Source organism: Bos grunniens, chromosome 13, assembly GCF_055505025.1.
Source record: "Bos grunniens cultivar Pamir isolate PY7600 chromosome 13, Bosgru_T2T1.0, whole genome shotgun sequence".
Taxonomy (NCBI): Eukaryota; Metazoa; Chordata; class Mammalia; order Artiodactyla; family Bovidae; genus Bos; species Bos grunniens.
The window spans coordinates 18,194,815-18,216,772 of NC_141177.1; the positions used below are offsets into that span (position 1 = coordinate 18,194,815).

The following is a 21,958-nucleotide window of genomic DNA, read 5'->3' on the forward strand; positions in this document are numbered from 1 at the left end:
GCATGTGTCTTGTCCAAGGTCACACAGCTGGCTGTCAACAGGGCCAAGGTTAGACCTGGGGATGCAGAGAGAGGGGAAGGTTGTCCTGCACAGGGAAGGGTAGGGAAGGAGTAAATCATAGTGGATGCAGTGAAGAGCATGGGCTCTGGGCACCAACAGGCTTGGCTTGATTCCTGCCCCAATCCTTATGAGCTATGGGGCCCTGGTAAAATGAAGCTCTCTGAGCCTATTTTCCTATCCGCAAAATGGGGATAATAAGAGCACTGGGGATAATAAGAGTACTGTTGTGAGGATTAAGTGACAGAACAGAGTACTTCTAAACTGTAGCTACCTTTCCTTAACCCATTTGTGTCGGTGGGCAGAGAGGGGTGTCTGTATAGACATGAGACCAACAAGGTTAGAGAACAAGGTCACGTGGCCCAGCTTCCAGGTGTTGCCTTGACAAGGTCATCGGGAGCAACTTGTCTCAATGGAGCTCCAAGTACTAAACTGCGATGCTGTTACTTCTAGGTATTAAGTCAAAACCGAGCGTGCCTCAGAACCCAGGCCGCATCCAGACTGACTGTCTTAGTTTCTGTAGGGTGGGACTTAGAAGCTTGAACTTCGAAAAGTTGAAATGACAATTTACACACCATAAAATCTACCATTTTTAAGTGTGCACTTTCAGTGGTTTTCACTATATAGTTGAACCACCGCCCCCACTATCTACTTCCAGAACCTGTTCATCATCCTGAAAAGAAACCTGGTACCTATTAGCAGTCATTCCCCATTTCTCTCTTTCATCCCTGGTCTCCTCGGATTTGTCCAGTCTGGACGATTCATACGAACAGAATCACAGGACACGCTGTCTTGGTGGCTGGCTTTTTTCACTCAGCACAGTGTTTTCAAGGTTCATGTATGCTGCTGAACGGATCAGGGCTTCATTCCTTTGGAATCTGCACTTTTAACAAGCTCCCCAGGTAGTTCTGATGAGTGGGCTTTGGGGAGAAAAAGAATAGCAGACCCACACAAGGTGAATCTGCTAGTTACTAGATAGATACAGGGCCTCGATCCCTCCTTCTGGTGTGCTCATCCCGCAGGCCCCATGATGACAGGCGACGTCGCTGGCCGCCTGCCTCCTCAGAGCCTGCAGAGGTGGGCAGGGTCTTCTGGCACCTGGGCGGGAGGACATGTGTGGCTCAGGACAGTGTCTGACTGCGTGGGGCCCTGTGCATCCGCAAGAGACTCACACAAAGGGATTTGGTCTCAACTCCAAGACTTTAATGTACATTATGCTCTTGGAAAAACAATTCCAAGGAAACAAGTGGAACTAAAAGTCTTAACCAGTGGGGATTCTCACTCAGAAACCTGGTGTGAGCCGCAGCCTTGGGAGGCAGTGGGACAGGGACCCTCATCAAGGTACAGCGGTGTGAGGCCAGGGTGCCAGGGCCTGGGTGCGTGATGGGCGAGCCCCTCAGGACACCCAGGAAACAGGAACCATCATCCACTCCTGTGGTCTCCACAGCAGGACAGGGGGACCCAGGCTGACAAGGTCGTCTCTGGAGCTCTGGATAAAGATGCAGAATTTCCAGGAGGCCAATGAAGCCTGTCCAGAGCAAGAATCGTTCTCTTTGTTGCTGAATCTCCAGGTCATCAGAAACAGTCGTGGTGACTCTGGTGAGGAACAGGGCCATCTGGGAGGGCTGCCAAGGGCCACTTCTGGGTCTGAGGCCTCAGAGTGGAACAGGTGGGAGGTGAGTGGCACTAGCGAGGCCTCTGAGTTCAGGGGCCACAACCATCTTGAAGGTTATCCACTGGGACCTCTGGACAGGAGCAAGGAACTTCAGAGACTGCAAGAGCTGACCACTCGCCAGATTTAACCCATTGTCTTATTTCGCCCTCCTCAACCTGGGGCTCCAGAGAGGTCACAGGCCCATGTTTTCTGTGATGTGTTCCCATCCACAAGAGGCAGGCAGGAATTCTGGCTCATTTCCCTATTACCCCGTGTTTAACTTTTAAAAAGTCAACAACTGACATCTCAGACTCCTGGGCAGTCCAGGGTTTCCTGAAACCACTCTATGGAATAAGCAATCTCGGGCTTGTGGCTCAACAGCTTCTCTTCTGGAATGAAGTAGACTGCTGCTGAGGCAGGTCTCTCCCAAGAGCCCGTGTGGAATTCAGTTGGGTTAGCACCACAACCTGGCTGACAGGAAACCCACAAGGTGCCTGCTAGATGGGGAGCAGCCTCTCTGGCACTGAAGGGACTTGATTATTGGTGAAGGAGGGGATTCTGGCTCCATCTTTCAGAACCTAGCAGGGTTCCTGCCCCAGCAGGTCCCAGCTGCATGGGTGAATGGAGAAGCCAGGACTGCAGCCGTGGGGAAGGGGCCTCCCCTGGCCGAGAGCTCTCCCACTTAGCCCGTCCCCACACCGTCGGGGAGCTCCACCACCACTGGGGCGCAGTCCTCAGGCTCCGCCTCGAAGTCCCACCGGAACTTCTTCGTCAGGTGAGCTTGGAACCTTTCGGCTTTCTGCCTCAGAGTGGCATCCACAGCAACGCTGCGGGCAGAGGAGAAGAAAACCTACAGAGAACAGAAGAGAAGTCACTCCTGAGAACACGCAGGGGCTGAGAAAGCGGTGGAAATTTCCTCCGGGTGTTCGGCTCTCTGGGGCGGGAGGATCAGCTGCTGCTGGCACAGACTCAGGACACCTGCTGTGCTCTCCCCCAAACCAAGAAAGAAGGTCCAAGCCCAGATGAGAAGCTGGGGCAGGACTGGAATGGAAAATTACTGTCTTGGGCAGAGATGCCCCCCTGAGAATAAGGCCAGCAGGGCCATCACCCGGCCCTGCCCTCTGGTGAGATCTACTGGGCACCTGGGCAGGAACTTAGAAAAACAGGCAGCAGCGACACCAGCTGGTGCTAAGAAAGGTGTGGGGGGCTTATAGCCCCTAGGTCCCGTAAAAAGCCCCAGGCCCTAACCCGCTGAGGGTGAACTGCTGCTCTAGTCTAAATGGACTCCAGGTGTGGGTACGCACTGCATACAATGTGAGGTATGTAGTCTCCTTAAAAGCGGTCTTTGATTTTTTTTAAATTGTGGCAATATATGCATAACACAAAATATACCATTTTAACCATTAAAAAATTATCATTTAAAACACTGTACTAAATACATACACTAAATATATATACCATTTACGATTTTAAGAGTACAGTTCAGTGGCATTAAGTATATTTACATTATTATGCAACCATCTCTGGAACTTTTTCATCTTCCCCAACTGAAGCTTTATACCCACTAACTCCTCATCCCCCCTCCTCCAGCCCCCGGTAACTATCATTCTACTTTCAATCTCTATGAATCTGACTACTCCAGGTACCTCATGGGGCTTCCCTGGTGGTTCAGTGGTAAAAGAACCCAACTGCCAATGCACAAGATGTGGGTTCTATCTCTGGGTTGGGAAAATTCCCTGGAGAAGGAAATGGCAGCCCACTCCAGTATTCTTGCCTGGGAAATCCATGGACAGAGGAGCCTCGTGGGCTATAGCCCAAGGGGCTGCAAAAGGGTAGGACATGATTTAGCGACTAAAAAACAACAAAAAATCCCCAACAAGTACCTTATATAAGTGGAATCATACAATATCTGTCCTTTTGTGCCTGGCTTCTTTCTCTTAGCATAATGTCCTCAAGGCTCACTCATATAGCATGCACTAGAAATTTCCTTCTTTTTAAGGCTGAATGATATTCCATTGTATGTATATACCACACTTTGTTTTCCGTTCATCTATCAACGGCCATTTGGGTTGTTTCTATGTTTTGGCTATTATAAATAATACTGCTATGAACATGAATCTAAAAATATCTCTTACAGAAGCCTTGCTTTTGATTCTTTGGGGGTATATACCCAGAATGGACTGTGGGATTATAAGGTGATTCTATTCAATGCTTTGAGGAACCACCATACTGTTTTCCACAGTGGCTGTGCCATTCTTACATTTCCATCAGCAATCCAACATCTCTAACATCTTTTATTTTCTGTTTCTTTTTGTTCACAACAGCAACCCAAATGGGTGTGGCAAGCATACTGGAGTGGGCTGCCGTGCCCGCCTCCAGGGGATCTTCCCAATCCAGGGATCGAACCCGCATCTCTTACGTCTCCTGCATTGGCAGGTGGATTCTTTATGACTAGCGGAAACGCGGGCAGGGGCAAACAAGAGTAATTTTCTCTACATCTGAAACTCCATTTCAGACTGTCCTGGATCTCAATCCCTTCTAAGAATGATAGCAAACTCATTTCTCCTCCTCACACTATTTTACTATTTTCAAAGAAGTTTCACAGAGTAGCCCAATAGATCCTCACAAGGCCCTGGGAAGACACACTGCTGCTGCTGCTGCTGCTAAGTCGCTTCAGTCATGTCTGACTCTGCAACCCCACAGACAGCAGCTCACCAGGCTCCGCTGTCCCTGGGATTCTCCAGGCAAGAACAGTGGAGTGGGTCGCCACTTCCTTCTCCAATGCATGAAAGTGAAAAGTGAAAGTGAAGTCACTCAGTTGTGTCCAACTCTATTATGGAAACGGAAGCTAAGGGGAGTTAAATGCCTGGGTCAAAATTACCAGAAAGGAAGTAGTTTTCCCAGACTACTCACTGGCTCCCTGCAAGACCACCCTAGACAAGCGGCATCAGGGTGACAGCAGCAATTTGATCCACGTCACCCTCGTGCCCCAGTGGCCGTAGACCACCATGGAAGGAATATGGGCTCCAGGGGTCTTGACCTGACAAAGGTAACAGGTGGACTCTGCAGCCGCTTCTAGAGACAACCCCCTCCCGCCTGCCGCTCCACTGCCTTCCCGTTGGCAGGTGGCGTGAGGCTCACGTTTGTAGTCTTTGTTTGCAGCCACTCTGTTCAGGTGGGAGCAGGGACAGAAGTGACAGGGGAGGGGGTACAGAGGCAGAAGGTGGGGGGTTACAGAATTTGGTTTCATTACTTGAGAATCGACTAAACACAGGAGCAGGAAGCACAGCCACAACAAAACACGGGATCAATAACTAATTAGAGGGGCTGTGCAAGCTCGGTGGCCAGCGGGCAGTGGGGAAGCCGGCGGCCTGTCTGCAGGCGGCTAATGGAGCTTGCTCTGGAGCGCTGAACTCGGGGAGGGGCCTGGTTCGGGAAGCAGAGAAGCTTTGTTGCAAACGGCCTTAGCGCTGGAGGCCCTGCACCCTCATGGGTCTGTCTCCAGGGGTCCTGATGGCTCAATTAGCAAAAGCCTCCACTCCTTACATGGTACACTGTGCTACTCGCTTCACAGTCCTTCCCCTCCAGTTGCCTTGAGCAGCAACCCAAAGATGCTCCATCGTCTCTTCTGTGTTTCTGCGCACACAGGCGATTCCCTCTGCTTACAGCACCCTTCCACCCCTGCTTTCTCCTCCTGCACCTACTGTTTTCTACTAGTGACCCAAGCTCAGCTCAGACGCCACCCCTTTGGGATGTCTTCCCAGACCACGGATGGACCAGGTGCTCTTCTGCGCTCCCCTGGTGCCCAGGGTTACGTGGGACACAGTCTCACTCTCGGTCAGTGCTAATCCATTTACTACTGAGCTCTCCCAAGAGATGAGGAGCAACTCCAAAGCGCTGACTCCTTTACATACCTGCATCCTGCTCCCCTGGTATGAAGTCTGACATATAAAAAGGACCCATGATATGTTTAATGAACGAAAGACAACCATAGGTTCTATGAAAATCCATTTCTGGGTTCCTTTGGCACAGTGCCTGCACCAAATGATTGCTCAATAATTATGTGATGGTGCTGGACAGAGTAAGGGACTCATCCTGGGGAGGAGGTGGCTTATTTACAAGGCCCCTGAATACCACTGGTTCACAGGCCATCTCCTTGTGACAGGACTCTTATAAAAGCCCAAGCTGAAAGGAACTGCTCCAACCTCTGCTCCCCCAGTACCACGCCTGAGCTTCCCTTATGGCATTTCTCCCTCTCTGCTTGCATCTGTGATCTATGCCCCTTCAGAGTAGAGGTCACTCCCTAATTATCCATGTGACCCACATGGCAGATTGCCCAGGGCCTGGCACAGAGTTAGAGCCCACAGGATGCTCCCTGAATGGATATGAATGAGATGGAGGGATCACCCCGCATTCAGCAACAGCCAACAGCAAGGGACTGAAACAGGCTGGGCTCAGACTCATCGTTCACACTCCCCAACACCAGCGGGGCAACATCAACTCTAGGCAGGTACAACAGAAGCCTTCAGTCTGAAAAATAAGGCTTCAGATTTAAAAAGTGCTATGTCCTTTTTGAAGAATCTTTCAGTCTAATCCTTGCTACAAACCTGGAGGTAGGAGGACAGGAAATTACTATTCCCATTGTACAGATGAGGATGGTGATAAATGCTGAGCAAGTGATACATGTCAAGCAAGATGCAGTCCAAGTAGGGAAACTGAAATCCTTCTTCCCTACCAAGACCTTCTTTTTGTCTTGACACAGACTTAATCCATCCTTGATATTTTAGCAGTGCCTGTGGGGAGCCAAGGGGCCTGGAGACCAGGTTCTTCTGGAACTGTGCCTTCTGTGGGCCTCCAAGACCCAGGGCACAGTCCAGGTTCACTGTTTTAACAAACCAACTTTATTGAGGCATAATTTACTTACAATTAAATTCATCCACTTAAAATGTTTGATTCATTTTGATGAATGTATACATCCATACACTGACTTCCCCAGTGGCACAGTGGTAAAAGAATCTGCCTGCAATGCAGGAGATGCTCAAAAGACCCAGGTTTGATCCCTGGGTCATGAAGATACCCTGGAGAAGAAAATGGCAACCCACTCCAGTATTCTTGCCTGGAAAATCCCATGGACAGAGGAGCCAGGCAAGCTACAGGCCATGAGGTCGCAGAGTCAGACACGACTGAGCGACTAAACAACAAACAACAATATACCCAGGCAACCAGTATATGACATAATCAAGACAGATAAATATCTGTTTATAGCTTTTTCTTTTGGTACCTAGTTCTATGAGTTTAAAGGCCCACATCCCATCACTATCAGGATATTGAACAGTTCCATCACTCCAAAAATATTCCCTCATGCTGTCCCTTAGGGATCAAATCCTCCCCTGTCCCTATCCCTGGGACCCACTGATCTATTTTTGTCCCAAGAGTTTACAAAATTCACCATTCAGAAGAGGAGATATTTAGAGTTTCACATTGAGACAGATGTTTAGACAATTTACTTTGATTCTCTTATTTTTAGATCAATTGTATGCCTTCTTATGTAAATTTAGTAATGATCTGGTTACTGTGAAACAGTAAACTTTTTAAAATCACTGAGAAATGAATCACCTTAATATGGGAATATTAACCCTGGATATTTTTAAAAAACATTTTACAAACATCTGTATTTATCTAAAACTAAAAGCAAACCCATTGGGGATTTTTCTTCAAATGTAAAAAAAAAGGTATTAATACATCTATCATTAAGTCTATATATTGTAAAATTGTAAATTATTTTAGTCAGAAAAGTGAAAGCTTTCTTTTAAACCCAAGTTAAATAAATTGAGTTCAGTCAGGTCACCTTGAGAAATTCCAAATGCCACGGTAGATAGCTGAGTCACTTCTTATCCTATTTTTTGGCTAGACCAAAAAGATGCAATTTTCTAATTTTTTAAACTCCCAGATGATTATTCAACTTAGAATGAAACTAGCCAGAGGTAGGACATTTTATTTTCACTTGCAGAAGAAAGTGGTGTTAAAAGCAAGACTATCACTTCACAGTGATTATCAAGAAGACAAAAAGCAGCAGCAATCATGCTTTCTAAGGTCAATTTAAAGAACTTAGGATGTTTTATCTGGGGCACTAATCACATATGGGAGATTCAGAATTAAAGTTCAGCCTTGTCATCTACCAGCTCTGGCAATCCTGGGCAAAATTATTTGTTTCCTCATCAGTAAGGAAATCAGTAAAATGGGATTATATGCTTAACTTCTTAAACTGTTGTGAGGGCTAAACACAATATGTACAGGAAATGTGCAGAGGTGACAGCTGACAGCAGGAGGTGTAGGAGCAGGTGGGTGGAGTTTATCATGGCTGGTGTGATGATAAAACACAGGTATACGCTGTTTTACTGCACTTCACGGCACTGCATGTTTTTACAAATTGAAGGTCTGTGGTAACCCTACATGAAGCAAGTCTATTGGTGCCATTTTTCTAACAGCATTTGGTCACTTTGTGTCTATGTTACATTCTTGCAATTCTCAAAATATTTCAAACCTTTCACCACCAAAAAGATTACAGTTCTCTGAGGGCTCAGATCACTGACTCGATGGACATGAGCCTGAGTGAACTCCGGGAGTTGGTGATGGACAGGGAGGCCGGGCGTGCTGCGATTCATGGGGTTGCAAAGGGTCGGACACTACTGAGCCACTGATCTGATCTGATCTGATCTGAGGGCTCAGATGCTGGTTAGCATTTTTTGGGGAATAAAGTATTTCTTCATTAAGGTTGTTTTGGGACATAATGCTATTAAACACTTAATAGACTATAGTATATGACAGCATATGACTTTTAAAAAATAAATTTCTTTACTTGGCTGCACTGGGACTTAGTCATGGCACACAGGATCTTCAGCTGCAACATGTGAAGCCTCAGCTGCAGCACGTGGGATCTAGTTCCCCAACCAGGAATCGAACCTGACCCCCCTGTGTTGGGAGCATGGAGTCTTAGCCACTGCACCACCAGGGAAGTCCCAGTGTATGACTTTCATATACACTGGGAAACCAAAAAATTCATGTGACTCACTTTGGGCAATATTTGCTTTATTGTGGTAGCCTGGAACCGAACCCATATCTCCAAGGTGTGCCTGTGCTATAGACATTGTCAGAGCTAGTGTTCTCCCTTGAGAGTTAAAGATGGACAGTATTTAGAATACTGGCAAGAAATGAAGCTGGAAAGCCTATTTGGCCTACTGTGACTAAAAGTATTTAAAAAAAAAAAAAAGGTTACATGACTATATGCCTAAATGCTATGCAATCAGCAATAAGAATTCTTATTTTGTACATAACTCACTTTATAACATACTATTAAATCAGATTATCCTTTCATTGGCTTTAAACAAATCATGATGACTCAAGTTGCTTTAAGTAAAAGAAAAAACTGTATCTATTTTTGTAAAACAAATAATTTTTATTCATGCTAAATCCACGGGATTTGTAAAAATCCCAGTGGCATCTATTCAAAGGGGCCTCTAATGGCAGAGGGCATTACATGGTTGATTTTACCCAAGCTAATGTGGCTAAGTGCTCACTCACAGACACCAGTCCCTCCCTGTGGGCAGCAGCCGTTTAAACTCTGAAGTAGGAAAGCTGCTTCCACTTGGCGACCTGTGGGGAGAGCAGGCGACTGCTGAGGAAGGCTTTTATGGGCTGATTCATTCCCTCACAAACACCCGGAGGTGAGTGCCTGTGTGTGGGGGGACTGGATCTCAGTGCCAAGATGGCATCAGTGTAACTCACCATGGAAAAAGCGAAACAAACTTTTGTAATATCTTTTCCACATTTTGCCCGTTGAAATCTGTGTCATCCTTCAAGCTCATGGCCAAATGCCCCCCTTTACAAAAAAGCCATTCTTGACCCTCCATCTCTTAAATCTCAACCCGTGTGAATGAACCAACCAACCAACCCTCTCTGGTGCTCCTAATACTCTTTGATCGGACTTCACTGTTTACAGTATTGTAGCACGGTCATCTATTTACACTGTCACAGGAATTATGCGCTGTGTCCATCTAAAAACACCCAGTAACACAAAGTAAGATAAGTGCTAAACCTCAACTAGGTGTTGAAGATAACCAGATGGACAAAAAGTAGGCTTCTGGAAAAAGCCCATGGCTTAGTGGGGAAGTCAGACAGACAATACATACATTTCAGCAAACACAGCCTGTGCCGTGTAACAGTGACAAGTACAAAGCAGGCTAATAGTATGGAAAGGAGGGAGAGATCAGAGATGGCACCACAGAGAGCGATGCCTAGTGGGCACCTTGTGGGATGAGGAGTACACAGCAGGCAGGGAGAAAAGCAAGGTTCAGTTAAGAAGACGTGAAATATGGGTATAAAGTTTTAGTTGTATTAGATGAGAAAGTTCTAGAGATCCACTCTATTCATAGTTAGCAATACTGTACTGTATCCTTGGACTGCAAGGAGATCCAACCAGTCAATCCTAAAGGGAATCAACCCTGAATATTCACTGGCAGGACTGATACTGAAGCTGAAGCTCCAATACTTTGGCCACCTGGTGTGATGAGCTGAATTACTAGAAAAGACCCTGATGCTGGGAAAGACTGAAGGCAAAAGGAGAAGCGGGCAGCAGGGGATGAGATGGTTAGACAGCATCTCCAACTCAATGGATATGACTTTGAGTAAACTCCAGGACACAGCAGAGGACAGAGCAGTCCATGGGGTTGCAAAGAGTCAGACACGACTTAGTGACTGAACAACAACAACTGCACACTTAAAAAATTATTATGAGGGTAAATCTCACGTTATGAATTTTTTACAGTTAAGAAAATAAAAGGGAAGCATGAGACAACATGGCAGGTCTGGCGACTTGCAGGGAGACCACTGCCGCTGCGGTTGATGGGGAAAAGGGAAGAAAGGAGACGCTGGAGAACAGGTTAGCAGCAGGATCAACATGGACCTCGTGACCTAGGTTTGCAGGCAGTAAGGACCACAGAGAGCCAGGATCACAGGTGCCTTTTGGTGGCAGAGTGCGAGACAGACGGATTAACAGGGATAAACACGGAAGCTTGTAAAGTCTGATGCAATTCAGATGAGACCAAAAGGCCTGGGTTAGGGAAATGGTACTGCCTTCTAAAACACTTAATGCTATCTGGAGTCATTTGGTTAATTCATTTGTTTACTTTCCCACCAAAACATAAACTCCAAGGGACTATGTCTTGCTCATAGCTATATTTCCCATCCTAGATCAGAGCCTTGTATACAGCAGGTGCTCAGCAAATACCTGCTAAATCAATGAAGTGAAGCCACCGCACAAGTCCTTCAACTTCCAGAGTTATACGTCAGCTACCTGATAACAGGGACTCTTCCAACAGTATGCTGGCTTCAGAAAAGTGTTCTGTACCTCCAAGAAAGCGGGTAACTCACGTATGTGTCCCTCAACACTTTCAGAAGAATGTTGTACATAAAGAAAGGATGCGCAAAAACAGATGCTGATTTATTTTTTAAAAGGCACGTGTCCTGGATTTTTTCCAAATAATGACACTGAATTTTCTTGGTGAAAACTCCAAAGACAGAATGCCTCTAACCATCAGCTTTGCACACCCCACCTGGATATTGAGCAATCCAGCTGGGCCCTTTCTGCTTCATAAATCATTGCTGGCAACAAAGCCTCAGCAATTAGAGCTCAGCTGTTGGTTGCGCTGACAATGGCTGGGACAGCCAGTGACATAGTGTGGCTCTCCTGTGTTTGCGCGACAGCATTAATGCACATCGCAAGGGCAGTGTGTATTCCCGCGGGCCACAGCCACCGCCAGAGGCAGGTTAGCAGGCTGAGGCCTCCTACTGCTCTGCAACCCACAACCCAGTAACTGTGGAGCGGATTTCCCCTGCAGAGGAAGAATAAAGGGATTTAATTTCTCTGTTACATCAAAAACCAATAAAAGGGCAGTTTTATAACTTGTATGAAGTGGAATATGCCAGGCTCAAACCATCAGCTTGCCTGACTCATCCCTCGTCTGCACATGTCCTTCAACATCCAGAGTTTTATCGCAGCTGCTTGATCACAGGGACTCTTCCGACAGCATTTTGGTTTTAGAAGTGTTCTTTACGTCTGAGAAACAGGCCCCTGATGGTGTCGCCACTAATGTCAATCAAGACTCTTTCCAGAGGGAGAGACACTGTATTCAGTATGCAGGGGCATAAGCACAGGCCTGAAATCAAGACTCAGGCCTGGGTACAAATCCTGACTCTGCCACTTACCAGTTGTGTGACCTTATGTGAATGATTTAACCTTTGTAAGTCTCAGTGTTCTCATCTGTAAAATGGGAACAATCCTCCCTGCCTTATGGTGCTCCAGAGAGATCAAATGAGAGAACCCACATAGACAGAGAAGCATGGTGCCCATTAAATGTCAACAGGCATTTCATGACTGTTCATTCCTCCCCTTACCATGCGTGGGAGTGGGAGATGAGTGACCGGCCCCCTTTCAAGGGGTAGGCCTATGGGGGTCTCCCACACAGAGAGAAGAAAGCAGTCCTGGAACAGAAAGTATGGAAACTGACAGCCTGCAGCTCTGCCTCTTCTACACTTGAGAAAGTTACAAAACGTGAGTGACAGAGGCTGTCCCAAGAACATAAAGGGAGCTAATCTGTTTGCAAAGGGAGGAAATAGCACAGGATGAAGATTTTAAGTTGTTTGAAGCTTCTTCCCTAATTACCACTCATAATGAAAATTTAATTGCTGAGTTAAAAGCAAATTTCACTTTTTTCTATCAGAGAATCTCCGCAGAAATTGGCACATTTTGTTTGAACAGGAAATCAAAGTTACTTTTGTGCTTAAATGAGATCTAAGCAGTTGCAGATGTTTCCTTGGGAATAACTAGCTTCCAAACTCTGTCCTACTGGGTTGCAGCAACTCACAGTTCTAGGCCAGGAGAAAGAAAACCTGTTTTGAGTGCAGTTGCTCGAGGGGTGGGGCTGATTCAAATTCCAAGTGCCCCACTGATAGGCATGTTGGGGTGAGGCAGGGAGAAGAGGGTACAGAGAGAGGGTCTCTGGCATTATGGAGCTTACAATTGAGTAGGAGAAAGAGAACCAGGGAATAGTCTATGATTAGGAAATTGAAATGAAGAAAGCTTGGCTCAGGAAAGCATTGTTGTTCAGTCGCCAAGTCGTGTCCGACTCTTTTGTGACCCCTTGGACTACAGCCCACCAGGCTCCTCTGTCTATGGGATTTCTCAGGCAAGAATATTGGAGTGGGTTGCCATTTCCTTCTCTGGGGGGTCTTCCCAAAGTGGGGATCAAACCTGCATCTCCTGCATTGGCAGGCACATTCTTTACCACCGAGTCCCTGGGGAAGCCCCAAGGAAAGAACAGCAAGAGACAGAAATGTAAGCCTCTGTGGGTGCTTTCACACACCTTGGCCTTCATTCTGATCCACCTGGGTGTCAGCCAGAAGCCCACTCACCTGTAAGGTGCTGGTGAGGAAGTTGTCCTGGGAGACAATGTCCACAAAGAAGTCGGCAGGGATCTCGCCGAGCTGGTGGTACAGGATGGAGATGAGGTTGACGTAGAGGCTGTGGTGCTTCACCATGGCCTCTTCTGACCGGCACAGAAGGTTCAGGAGCCGCTTCCAGTGCTCGAAGGCCTCGTACACATTCCCCAGCAGGAAGCACACGAAGGCAAACTGGAGCTCACCTGAAAGGTGCAGAGAGGAGCGATGAACCTGAGGGAGCGGGGTGCTGGCTGACTCGACTAAGCCATCAGAGCCACTGGACCTCAGCCAGAAGTGGCTGTCTAGCCTTGTCACTCCTCCAGAGCCTGGCATGGGGTTTTGCACCTAGCAGCTGTTCAATAAACGTTTGCTGAACTGCTATAAACTCAAGCCATGAGAAACCCAACTGGTTTTGGACCAACCTAGATAGCATATTGAAAAGCAGAGGCAATACTTTGCCAACAAAGGTTTGTCTAGTCAAGGCTATGGTTTTTCCTGTGGTCATGTATGGATGTGAGAGTCGGACTGTGAAGAAGGCTGAGCGCCGAAGAATTGATGCTTTTGAACTGTGGTGTTGGAGAAGACTCTTGAGAGTCCCTTGGACTGCAAGGAGATCCAACCAGTCCATTCTGAAGGAGATCAGCCCTGGGATTTCTTTGGAAGGAATGATGCTGAAGCTGAAACTCCAGTACTCTGGCCACCTCATGGGAAGAGTTGACTCACTGGAGAAGACTGATGCTGGGAGGGATTGGGGGAAGGAGGAGAAGGGGACGACAGAGGATGAGATGGCTGGATGGCATCACTGACTCAATGGACGTGAGTCTGAGTGAACTCCGGGAGTTGGTGATGGACAGGGAGGCCTGGCGTGCTGCGATTCACGGGGTCGCAAAGAGTTGGATATGACCGAGCAACTGATCTGATCTGAAGATCAGATTGCAAGAGAAGAAGCACACTGAGTATTTACCTAGCATTTAACAAGTTAACAAAATGGGTCTGTGGACACTATGCCAAGTGGATCCTCAAACTGGCTGCCCATCTGAATTACTAGGAGAACTTGGGAAAAATAAAGCTGCCCGAGCCTCACTGCGAGAGATCCTGGTTGAGGACAGATGATGGAGCCTTGGCATCTGTAGCTCTAACAAGCTTCCCGGGTGAGTCTGATGCAGATGGTCTGCTTCAGGGCAGGGAAAGGCTGTGTAACACTACCGAACCCTCAGCCCAACTCCATAAGGTGGTCAGGGAAGGGGGTATTTGCCTCAGTGTACAGATGAGGTCAAGAGACTTGCCCAAGGTCACACATCTAATGCTTAGCAACTGAACAACAGAAAGATAGAACAGATTTCTGTTGGGTGGGAATAGTTCTAGGGCCTTCTAGAACAGGAAAATTCATGAGTACTTGTTCCAGGGTGAGCCTGCCAGCCAAATTTTTTGTTTGTTTAATCATAGAGCTCTATGATTTGCTTGCTATGAGCAGCTTGTGACTAAGAGCATGGGCTCTGGAGCCAAACTGCCTGGGTTCAAGTCTCAGCTCCACCACTTCCCAGTTGTGTGACCTTGGGCAAGCTACTTAATCTGTTTATGCTTCAGTTTCCTTATTTGAGGGATGCAGTAGAGATTAAGTGAATCGATACAGTATTGCGTTGGCCCCAAAATTCGTTCCAGCGTTTCCATAACATCATATAGAAAAACCCAAATGAACTTTTGGGCCAGCCCAATACGTATAAAGCATTCAGCATAACGCTTGGTGCAAAATAGCACTCCAGAAACCTCAGTTATTATTCCCACATTCCCAGCAGATCCCTGTCGCAAAGAGACCTGATGGTCCAGAAGCCACTGTCTTGGATGAGCAGCTGGGTCTCTGGGTGCCAAGATATACTGTTGCTGATCAGACATGTTTTTTCTGGCTTCAAATTTAAGGGGGACTTCTGTGGTATATCCACACGTGGGCCATAAAAAGAACAGATGTGGGACATCCCTGGTGGTCCAGTGGTTAAGACTCTGCCTTCCACAGCAGGAGGGGCAGGTTTGATCCCTGATTAGGGAACTGTAAGGTCCCACATGCTGTGGGGTGTGGCCAAAATTAAAAAAAAAATGTACTCAACACTAAACACCTCTTTAAACACATGGTGTCCAATTTCTGTCACTTCTGGAGCCCTGGAAAAACTAGTTCTCTGTTCCCAGGCTTGTGGAACTAAGTTTGATTTGAGCAGATAGCTACGGGGTCTAGGCGTTTTAGACATTTGATCAATATTTTCAAAATATAGTCACGTTTCCTCTGTATGACAGAGGTTAATGATTTGCTTCTTCAGTTGGCTTTACCTGGTTAGTTTGTGGAAATACGAGCTGCTTCTCTGAATTTAGGGCATTCATTTAAATTTATACATTTCTGGCTTAGTCTAAAATTAAATTGAGATGAGAAATAATTTCAAAGAGCTGTCATAAAGATACAGTGATCCTTCCAACAGACCTTTTCACAAGATTACTTTGAAGAACTGAAATGTTTAGGAGGTAGAAAACGGGATTTCTGTTCATTTTGAAGCCAGGATTTCAAGTGTTACTTATTAAATGAAAATAGATACACACCCTTAAATTGTCCCTTTTTATCAGCTGAGCCTATTATATAAAAGGCCCTGTATTCAAAATTCTCACTGATCTTCCAATAGAAAAATATGCAAATATTAGACTTGTAAAAGAAAAAATATTAATAGCTATTAAAGATGTGACAACTGTTTGCTGTCACTAGTAATCAAAGAAATATAAACTGAAACAGGAAGTCATTCTTCAACTATCCAGTCAGAAGAGGACTTTGCTAAATCACCACGTCAAATGCCATGCCAAAAGGTGATGGGCCACAACCTCATCAGCAAAGACACCTGACCTTCTCCTGGCAGCACGCACAATCTGATCCAACAATTTCAACCCCAAAATATGCAGAAGGGCACACCAGGAGACTCTTCCACTTACAATAAGGAAACCAGGAACATCTTAAAAAATTCATTAACAGGGGCTGGTCCAATAACTATGGAAGTTCAGTAGCCACTAAAGAGAAGTGACCATTTCAGTGACATGGAATAATATTTATATTAAAGCAGATTATAGGATAATATACTGTAATCCTGTTTTTGTAAAAATATCATATATACACAAACGTATAATTGAATAAAAAGACTAAAAGGAAACAGAAACATATTAAACTGAGAAATACATACAAATATGTACCTTAAAAATGTGTATGTATCTTAAAAACATTTTGTATGATTTAACTCCTTTTAAATTGTCAAGGTTTGTTTTAAGACCCAGAATATGGTCATACTTGTTTATGTTCTGTAAGGATTTGAAATGAATGTATATACTGAGGTTGTTGGGTGGAATGTTCTATAAATATCAATTAGATCCTATTCGTTGATGCTATTGTTGAATTTCTATAAATATTTGCTGATTTTCAATCTAATTGTTCAATCAATTTTTGAGTTTAGTGTTGAAGACTTAAAACTGTTGTGGGTCCATCTATTTCACCTTTCAATTCTATCAAGTTTTCATTCACATGTTTTGCAATTCTGTTGTCTGCTGCACACAAATTTAGAATAGCTATGTCTTCTTTGTGGACTGGTGCTTTATCATTATATAATGTCATTCTGTGTTTCTAGTTAAAAAAAAAGAAAGAAAAGTACAACAAAGTGAACAAAGATGGCTATTTCCAGGTGGTGGGATTTGGACTTTCATTTTTGTTTTCCTTTAAGGATAAATATGTTATTTTTTGTAATAAGGGGGGAAAACAACAATAAAGACTGTAACAGTGAAAAGAAAATCACTGTTCTGGTTGAGAGTCAAGAGTAAACCGATGGGGCAGGTGGAAGGCTCCCAGGAACACGGATGGGCCGGGAACCGGGAGCCCTGGGCTCCGGTCTCACTTCAACTATATCACTTAGCAGTCAAATCCCTTCCCTCTATGGACCTCAATCTGTAAACTGTAGCGGTGGGCAGGCAAGGCCACACTATGGGTTCCCTGACACGGGACTGTTTGCATCAGGTTCACCTACAGCACTTGTCTGTCAGGCAGACAGACAGGTAAAATGCTGGGAACCTACTCCAGATCTCTTGAATCAGTCTCCAGGGGTAAGGCCTGGGAATCTGTACCTTTAAAATATATATATATATATATATATATATATTGTTTATTTATTTGGCTGCATCAGGTCTCAGTTGTGTCATGCAGGACTTTTTGTTGTGGTGCACAGGGTCAGTAGTTGCAGCATGTGGGCTTAGCTGCTCTGCGACCTGTGGGATCTTAGTACCCCGAGCAGGGACTGAACTCAAGTCCCCTGCATGGCAAGGCGGATTCTGAACCACTGGACCACTAGGGAAATCCCTGGGAATCTGTTCCTTTAACAAGCATTCTGGGTAAGACCCCCTCCTAGCCAGGTTTAGGAACCACTAGACTAAATAATCAAAAAGGGACTCCCTATTCTCAAGCCGCTCGGCTACACACCCCTCCCCTGGCCCACTCTCAAAGCCGTGTTCCTCCTCACCGAGCACGTCCTGGGGGCTGCAGGGGAACTGCTTGCTGAGCACAGTCTCCAGGGCATAACTCAGGTCCATGCTGTGCCTGGTTATTTCAGCCGGCGTGGCACCTGCCGGGAACATCTGTGTGGGCAGCTCGGAGAAGCGGATCTCGGTGCCGGCCCTAGGCTTCATCTCAGGCAGCCGGGCCAGGCCCTCCTGGTAGCTCTTGCACTCGGCACCGCAGCGTGGGAGATTCTGCCCCACCCGGTCCTTGGTGTGCCTCATGGAGAGCACGGGCAGCACCTCTGAGAAGGCACAGATCTGCCGACTCTCAGGCTGCAGCTTCTCTACGGTGGCCTCGCTGATGAAGTTGGTGAGGGAGATCCACTTCTTGAGCGTGGTGTAGGGATAAGGTCCCAGGAACTGGTCCAGCTCCTGGAGGTTGGCCCTCATGGCTTCCACCTCAGCCTCTGGGGCTGGGGACAGGTCGACCTCTTCCCGGGCGGCATCCCAGCGTAGGACCTTTAGCCCCCGCTGCTGCAGGTTAAGGAAGAAGCCCATGCGAGGGCCCACCTCCCTGGGATTGGCCTTGTCCACAGAGCTGTAGTGGAGGAAGTGGATGCCTGGCGGGATCATCTTCACGCCCCGGAACTTGGGCCCCACTTCCCAGGAGTTGTAGTCAATGCCAAACTCTGTCCCCTTGGGCATATTCAGGATGACCACGGTGGCCCCTTCAAAGAAGAGGCGCCTGGCAAGCTCAGGATCCATCTGCATGGCAGCCATGGGGCCAGGGGTGAGTGATCAAAAAGAAAACTTTTCTATTCTGCTGAAAAAGAAAGAAGTTAGAGTTAATCAGAACCTTGGGAAGGATTATTCATTTGCTGAGCATTCTCTATGTGCCAGATACTGAATTAGATCCCTGAAATAATTCAGTTCAGTTGCTCAGTTGTGCCCGACTCTGTGACCCCATGGACTGCAGCATGCTAGGCTTCCCTGTCCATCACCAACTCTGGAGCTTGCTCAAACTCATGTCTATCAAGTCAGTGATGAGTTAACCATCTCATCCTCTGTTGTCCCCTTCTCCTCCTGACTTCAATCTTTCCCAGCATCAGGATCTTTTCCAATGACATAATTTTCTACCTTAATTTTCACCACAGGTAAAGAAAACAATACTCAAAGAGAAGAGGATTTTTGTTTCTGAGTTTAATGAGCAAGAACACTCACTTCACAGCTGGAAAGACATCAGTTAAAGAAAAGAGACATGTTCAAGATCACACAAGGACCCAGTTAGAACTTGGTATCCTGCCCTCCAGGCCAGTGTTCTCTCCACTGTGCACTTGGAAGCTCCTTCAGATCTCCTTCAGATCTGAGATCTTCAGATCTCCTTCTCATAACAGAGGATGAAGGCGGAGAACGCCTGGTCCACTCTAAAGGGTTACTGTGCCTAAACTGTCTTAAACTATAATTCTGTCTAAAACCTAGAAGATTCGAGAAGCATCCACCCAGTTTCCCATAAGCCTCAGCGAAGACCCAGAAATGGACAGAAGGTGGAAACGGGGTGCTTAGCATCTAAAATTCACAAAAGGTTTGGGCAGTGGAGAGCTTTTCAACCACAACCCTCTTCTCCTACATATGTACACATATATATAAAATATGTATTATATATAAAGAAATCTAAAGTCCAGGGAGTGAAACAACTTTCCAAAGGGTCCACAGTCAGTAGCAGCTCTGGACTGCTCACCCAAATGGATCCAGGTGGCATGGCTGGCCTCGGATCAGTATTTAGAAGACAAAGACCTTAGAACATTTATTTTTATCTACCTCTGAACTACCCATGAGGACACATTGATAAGACTTCTGTAAACAGACACAGCCTCTGCATTTATAAGGATGGTTCCAACATGAACTAATTTAAACAAAACACATCTAACTCTCTAGTCCCAAGACACCACCTATTCAATTCAACAAATAACCCTGGAGAGCCTGCAGGATTTTTGCCAGACACTAACAGAAATAATCATGGAGAAGACAGTTACTGCCCTCCAGGCACTTCCAATCTAGCCAGACATATCAACAAGACCACAAAACTTCACAAACAGAAGAACCAGCTGCCTGTTTAATTCCTGTTACTCATTTTAAACAAACAAAACAATACCATGAGGAAAGGAAGACCAACCCTTTTCCCAATATGGAAAGGACATATTTTATTGTCTTTACCCAAAACCCACACGAATGATTATGACTCTAAATCAGCATTTTTTTTCAAACTGCAAGTCACAACCTGATAATGGGTCAAAAGATCAACTTAGAGGATCTCAACCAACATTGTTTGTTTTTTTTTTAAATAAAAGGGCAAAATTAAAAAAAACCAGAGCACATCCTAAGTAGTAAAGCTAAGTACTGTTTTCTGAAGCTTTGTGTGTTTGTATGGACTCTTGGTCACCATGTAAAATATATGCGTTACTGTAGGTCACAGTGCAAAAAGTCTGAAAGCCACTGCTCTAAATAATTTATATCATCTTACCAATCTTGAGTTCAAAAGGCACTTAATATGTTTGCTAAATGAACAGCTACTGCATTTAGAATAATTGCTCATCAATTAGCCATTTTCCCGGTGGCATCTGTGTGCTCCTCTTTGATAATGCCACTTCTTTCTATTTCCAGCTGATTGTAATTCTCTTCACTATATCTTCCACAGTTGGCAAATGACCTGGCACAAAGAAGATGCCTTGAGATGCAGAGAATCACATCTACCCACTTCTCTCCACCACATCCTTAATCTAAGCTACCATGTCCCTCAGCCAGATTGTCCCTCCAGTCCGTTCTCCATCCAAAAGCCGGAGTGACCTTCTCAAACCGCCAGTCTAAGCATGTCACCACCCATACTTAATATCCTCTGGCTCTTGGCAAACGAAACTTCCCCCTGCGACCTACAAGGCCTGTATGGCCTGGTCCGTGGAAACTCCTCCAGCTTGTCTCATATCATGCTTCCTCCACAAGCTCTGTTGTAGCCACACTGACCTCTTTCAGACCCTCAAACAGAGGCTCCCCTGATAGAAAACTCTTCCCTCCTGTCTCAAACCATTTTTCTGATCTCTGCTCAATATTAACCTCCTCAGCAACGCTTCCTTGACCTGGGGCTAAGTCAGATCTGCTGTGATGTGCTCTCAAAGTGCCTTTTATCTTTCCATTTCACTAATCACAGCTGCAAGTTTGCAAATATTAATAGAGGGCTGTCACCTCCAGGAGATGCGGGTCTTTCGTACCTCTAGCACATATTAGACGCTTGCTAAACATCTGTTTAATAAAAGCACGATATCCATTTTGTAGATGAAAACAAAGACTTGGTTCGGGGAAAAGACCTTACCGAAGATAGAGTAAATCAGAATCACGTCAGGCGGAGCAAAGGCCTCCGAGCCCATAAGTTCTAAAGTTAGGAAAAAAGAAGTTTGGCACGTGCTCCCAGGAAGTTCTGGCGACGGCGTATCTGACGGTTACTCGGGGAGCAAGTAAGAGTAACCTATCTGAAAGAGGCAGGTGGGTCCCACCACCGGCTCAAGACCGGGACGCCACAGTCCCAGCTCGGTGTCCCAGTTCAGGACCTCCGCGATCCCCAGCCGAAAAGAGAGATGGCCGGACCACACAGACAACGAAAGCAAAACAGTTAAAAGAGGACAGGAGGGTGAACTCACCGACTGGTGTCTCGCCGAGGTCCAGGGACAGCATAAGCGCACCGGAAGTTCTCCCTCTTTGGCGCCGGACGGGAGCAACGGGAAAGGGGCCGGGCGGGTCCCTGGGTCGCGGAAGAAACGGCCCGTGCCAGCAGGTTCCGCCCCATCGAACGTCTTTTGCTACCTTGAGTTACTGGATTTAGTTCTTGAGCCCGTGGATAATAACTTTCATCAAACGATGCATTTTATATCCCGGTCCAGAAACACATCCGCAAGCCACGGCTTTTCGGTTTCAATCAGTCGTGGTCTCTGAGGTTCGTAGACTCCTAGTCATCCAGTAGCCACAGTCAAGAGGCTCAGTCATAGTCCTGGTCAGACGATCTCAATCCGAGTGAGTGTCACAGTTGGCCCTTTATCACCTGGTCTTAGCTTCCAACCATACTCAGCTGTAAGGGAGAGCTTCATAAACCCAGGCCAGAGAGACCCAGCCTAACAGCAGCGGTCACCACAATGGTCCTTCCAGCCATGAACACCCGATATCTTCTGGCAGTGCAGGCCTAGTATGAAATCTCAGTCA

At 46.2% G+C, this 21,958-nt stretch overlaps 1 protein-coding gene across 3 annotated transcripts; it reads right to left on the reverse strand.

The window, feature by feature from the left end:
* Positions 1-1,238: 1,238 nt before the first annotated feature.
* On the reverse strand, positions 1,239-21,462 carry AAR2 (AAR2 splicing factor). Of its 3 annotated transcripts, none has more exons than XM_086332058.1 (4): positions 21,403-21,462; positions 17,737-18,533; positions 13,181-13,410; positions 1,239-2,561 (listed from the first exon to the last, which is right to left on the reverse strand). In XM_086332058.1, exons 2-4 carry the CDS (start codon positions 18,491-18,493, stop codon positions 2,394-2,396), a joined length of 1,155 nt encoding a protein of 384 aa, XP_086188184.1. In that variant the 5' UTR covers positions 18,494-18,533; positions 21,403-21,462; the 3' UTR covers positions 1,239-2,393. The 3 variants fall into 3 exon arrangements, with proteins under 3 accessions (XP_086188184.1, XP_086188185.1, XP_086188186.1); XM_086332059.1 differs by having other exon boundaries at positions 17,737-18,536; XM_086332060.1 differs by having other exon boundaries at positions 21,078-21,462.
* Between the last annotated feature and the right edge of the window lie 496 nt (positions 21,463-21,958).